This window comes from Nestor notabilis, unplaced genomic scaffold (assembly GCF_000696875.1).
Source record: "Nestor notabilis isolate BGI_N333 unplaced genomic scaffold, ASM69687v1 scaffold33959, whole genome shotgun sequence".
NCBI lineage: Eukaryota > Metazoa > Chordata > Aves > Psittaciformes > Psittacidae > Nestor > Nestor notabilis.
The window spans coordinates 1,853-6,936 of NW_009943863.1; the positions used below are offsets into that span (position 1 = coordinate 1,853).

General features: G+C 43.8%; 1 protein-coding gene across 1 annotated transcript in view; it reads left to right on the forward strand.

Annotated features, from left to right (window-relative positions):
• Positions 1–1,151: 1,151 nt before the first annotated feature.
• The window catches only part of FBXW8 (F-box and WD repeat domain containing 8), a gene marked incomplete at its 5' end in the record, with an annotated part of 50,232 nt that continues 46,299 nt past the window's right edge, over positions 1,152–5,084 (forward strand). The window contains one exon of the mRNA XM_010022125.1: positions 1,152–1,256. Coding sequence (XP_010020427.1) covers positions 1,152–1,256 — 105 coding nt within the window. The remainder of the gene's footprint in view (positions 1,257–5,084) is intronic.

Sequence of the window (5,084 nt, forward strand, 5' to 3'; positions counted from 1 at the left end):
CATGCAGCCATATTCTCCAACAGTTTTCCTGTGTAACTTGCTTTTAATAAAGCCAGCACTGCCTGTATGTCCTCCTTCACTGGTACTGCCAAGGGTCCAGGTTTAAATGAGCAAGGAACATAGGAGAGACCTACAAAGAAAGAAAGGCATTGGGGCTGGAGTGGTGCTGAGGAGCAGGGGAAGATCCTGATTTGGGATCTGCCTGACTTTCTGATGGCAAACTGGAGACAGGTTGTAACTGAGCAGCCGATGTTGTGCATCTGGATTGATGGAGAGGGATCAGGCGTTCAGGAGCACCTGGGGAGGGTACAGGAACCAGGAAAAATCACCAGAGAGCAAAACATCAGAATAGGTGACATAGAAATGCCCAGAATGGGCTGAGTTTGCTCTCTCTCTGTTATATAGTATAAAAATTTGGAATATCCAGGCAGAAACAAGGGAGTCAAATCTTGATGGAATAACTGCAGTAAGAAGTTTAATAATTATATAGTTAAAACAAACAAAAAAGCATATAGGAAAAATATATGTGCTGCATTTAGCTTTAGGATGAAATGATGCATTCTTTGGGTTTAACTTGTTTTTTTTAGATACTTAATCAGTTAAAGCAGCAACTCATTCAGCACATTACATATTAAAAAGACATTTATATGTCACTAATGGAAGACAGACTGTAAATTGATTTCCATTCAGTTTGGTATCAAAATATTAATTTTCCATTGTCTGTGTTTGAAATCTTGTAAGTAAAATCAATACTGGGCATATGTCTTCACAGTTTGATCTACTTCTTTGGTCTTTTTGATGCTTAAACCTTAGACAAACTTTTTCACTAAACTTGTGTCTTGCCTTTCTCTGCCATCTGACCATAGATAAGTCTTACTGTTCTCCTCAGTCTGCCTTTTAGCTCCACTTTGCCTTCTAATATTCTTTACCTGATATGACTCAGGGAGAGCAAAGAGTAGTTCAGGTACCTTCAGCCACCATGGTCTGTCTGATGCACTGTTACAGGAAGGAGAGGCAGAACTACTTCTACCTTTTTGATGGAACTTTTATGGCACTGAGGATACAACATCCTTCCTCCATCCCATGGTGACTTTTGCTACTACCTAGGTGTGCATTGAGGAAGCCTAACAAATTATTGTCTCTCTTTTCAGAATGAAATAAATGAGGTTCCTTTCTTTGATGTCCAGCTGCCTTATGAACTGGCACTGAAGATATTTCAGTACCTTGGCAAGACAGAGTTGGGAAGGTGTGCTCAGGTGAGTGCTGTTGACTGTTTGCTTCTCTGATACCACATAAAATGGGCAGGAATATTCAGGAAACAGGCACCTTGCAGGGCAGATGTGTGGTAGCCCTTGTAGCTCAGCTGTTTGTGTTTTTACTTACTGGAAATACCTCCAAAGCTGAATATTGAAAAATAATAGTAAATGAGCTGGATTTAGAGCTTGCAGTTGAGTTTAAATAAAGCATTTGTGGCTTGCTCAAAAGTGAAGCCTTAACATTGAAAAGAAATACTTGCAAAGATTTTTTGGTTCAAGTGGGTGTACTTAGGAACAAGTGAGTGTCTTGCTGCAGTAGTTAGAACTCAGCACTTTGCAGTGCTAAGGGCATAGCAGCAAAGGTGTTCTTCCAACTTTTTGGTGTGTGACCTGAACCATAGGAATTGGAGTAGTCACTTTTTGTCTGTAGTAATTTCATGAAAGGCTGAATTCTTAAATGACACTGATTTCCCATTACACCCCAAGGGGTTCATAATTTTATTTGATGATACTTTAAGATAATACTTTCACCAGTCTGTACTCAGACATGGTCCATGTGTAGTAGTTTATGTGTAATTGTAAACTGCCTGTCTCTTCAGGCAGCTTTACTAACTTAAACACTCACCCATATGTGACTTGGGATTTTTCAGCCCACACTATTGAGCCTCTTCGTCTTCTTTCTTCACACACTGAAAGATTAATCTCCTCTCTGAATGAAGCAAACTTGGTTGGTGAGTGCTGATTACCCTGTGAGCTAGAGTTGAATATTGCAGATATTCATTGCTACCTTCTCCCATGGCCACTGCTCAGTGTTTCAGGCTGAGTCTTATGCACAAAGCACATCTTTCAACTTCACAAAAATCTAACCCAAACCATTCTTTGCGTTACACTCGAGCCATGCCCTGATCTGTTTACAAGAGAAAGAAATGTTAACATGTAAAAACTGACACGTGTCAGGCAGGGTGCAACTTTGTTGGGGATGGTAAACTGGGCACAAGTATTATCCAAATGGCACATGTGTTGGAATCAGGCTTTTAAAGTTCAGTATGAGCAAGTCATGGTGTTACATAGTTGTTGTTTATTGTTTAAATCTTTGACTTGTGGATGCCTTTAACAAACAAGGGCTGTTAGAAGAAGAATAATTCCTCTTTCAGGGCTTCTGTTGCAGAGGTAAACTTTCTCTAGGATTGTGTTTTAGTGCTGTCCAGGAGACTAAAGCTTTCAGATGTGCTTGAGCTCGTCATTCAGGTAGAGAGATGCGATCAGTGAAGGCCATATCCCATGAAATGGAACAGCGTTGCATTTTTTGAATGGGTTATTTGAAGGCTATTCTTTCTTCATCTCTTTTTTTGTTTTTTCTTTTGGTTTGCTTTGTTTCCCTTGGGGTGATCAGTTTATCTCATGGCATAATAAAAAGATTGGCTGGCGAAGGGCTGCTCCTTCTCTCTGTGCTTGGGCTGCACTTGATTTCACTTTGGGTTATAACCGGAACCTGTTCTCGTAAGAATTGTTCTAACACTGAGAAGATTTTCCACCTTTCTCATTCCCCTTCTCACACTGAGTCAGTTGGTCCTTTGTGGCAGCTGACAGGTAGCTGAGCAGATGCCCAGTGTTTGACAAGGCTTTCAGAATGAGATGAAGATCCAAAGCTTTTAGTGCAGAGCTGGCTGCTTTTAAAGTGTTCAAGTAAAAAGCAAAGCAATAAAAATGAATCCCATTTTCGTTTTTCTCTTGGTGGTTTGGTTTTTAAAGGGGGGAAGCCCACTCGTACTAAATGGAAAGCCCTGGTGCTTTATAGTGTTATCCCAGAAAGGTTTTTTTATTAGGGTGCCTTGGGATTTTAATGAAATTGGGCCAGTTAGTGGAATTGGCATCATGAACCATGCGAGTGCCTTTGGAGAAAACCTGTTTGCTTTATGCCAAATGGGTTCCCGACTAACAGTGAAGAGGCAGAGCCTCTTTGAGGTTTAATCACACCACAGACTGCTGTGGAGACCTTTAATTTCACCCTGATATTTCCCTCCTCCCTCTCTTCCCCACAGCTTTTCTTTGAGTTTTGGAATTCGTGCTCTAACCAACAAACTGTCTGTATGGCATTTGAAACACCAAAGCCATGTGCAGCATGTAAATGAGCAGTGTCATCAGTTCCTGAGCTCTGGTGGGTTTGCAGGAGTTGTGTGATGTTCAGTAGTATCCAGCAGACCAGTCCCTCTTGATATCCCATGTTTGTAATTCAAGGAGAAATGTGTTAGCAGAAGAGGCCAGAGTAATGGCAAAATTTTCCCTCTGCTTTGTGCCAGCCTGATGAGCACCTTTTGAGTCTGTTCTGACCATTGAAAGATGTTTCTGAGTGATTCTCTCCAACTGCCTGACAGGAGGATGGAGCCAGGAGGGGGCTGGTCTCTGCTCCCAAGGAGCAAGGGATGGCACAAGAGGAACTGGCCTCAAGCTGCCCCAGGGCAGGTTTAGCTGGAGCTGAGGAACAATTCCTTGCCCAGAGGGTGCTCAGGCATTGGAACAGGCTGCCCAGGGCAGTGCTGGAGTCACCATCCCTGCAAGTGTTCACACCCCGTGTAGCCGAGGCCTCAGTGCCAGGGGTTAGTGGTGGCCTTGGCAGGGCTGAGGGAAAGGTTGGACTGGATGAGCTTGAAGGGCTTTTCCAACCTGGCTGATTCTGAGATTCTTGTGTTATTTGGGGCTGATACTGCAGATATCTGCAATTAGCTTCACTCATGGTTTGAGGACCTGGCCTTTACACTGTCAGCTTTGTGACAAGGTGTTATGTCTCATCTATGAACTTCTCCATAAACTTACAGTTGCTGCTTTCTAGTAAATACCAGAGACCGCATGATTTGCATTTTGTGGTGTGAAATACTTCTCCACAGTATGGACTGCATTTTGCCCATGCTAAGGCAGTTTTATTTCTGAAGGGGTCAGTGGGAAATTACCTGTTTGCATTTTCAGGGAAGGTTTAGAAATGCTTACCAACACAATTGTGTATGTCTCTAGGACAAGGGAGACTGTTTCTAGGAATTTAAGAGTGAATTATCTTCCATAAATGGAGAATTTCAGATGCCTCTAGAGCTTCAGGAATTGTCAAACAGTTAGGATTTTAGTGTTTATACATTTAAAAGAAGAAAATCACATGTATTTTTTGAGCATACTTTTGCATCAAGGTTGTATGTCGGTAAAAGAAATCACCCATCCTCCTCATAGTTGAGAGGGAGAGTAGAGAAAGCAATGGATAAAGATATCTTGGGCTCAGGATGAAACTTAAAATTACAGAGGACCACTTGGTGGATAAGGAATTGGCTGGGTGGTCATGCTCAAAGAGTTGTGGTCAGAGGCTTGATGTCCAAGCGGAGACCAGTGATGAGTGGTGTTCCTCAGGGCTCAGTGCTGGGAGCGGTGCTGTTGAACATCTTTCTGGGTGACATGGACAGTGGGATCGAGTGACCCCTCAGCAACTTTGCTGAGAACACTGAGCTGTGTGGTGCAGTCAACATGCTGGAGGGAAGGGATGGGATCCAGGGGGACCTGGACACACTGGAGAGGTCCTCATTGAGTGAACCTCATGGAGTTCAACAAGGCCAAGTGCAAGTTCCTGCCCCTGGGTTGAGGCAATCCCCAGCATAGACACAGACTGGGACAGACTGGATGGAGCAGCCCTGAGGAGAAGGACTTGGAGATCCTGGATGAGGAGAAGCTCCCCATGACCCGGCTTCAGTGTGTGCTTGAGCCCAGAACCCCTCCGTGTGCTGGGTGCACCCCCAGAGCGTGCGCAGCAGCCCAGGGGGGGGAGCCTGGCCCCCTGCTCGCCCCCGGGGG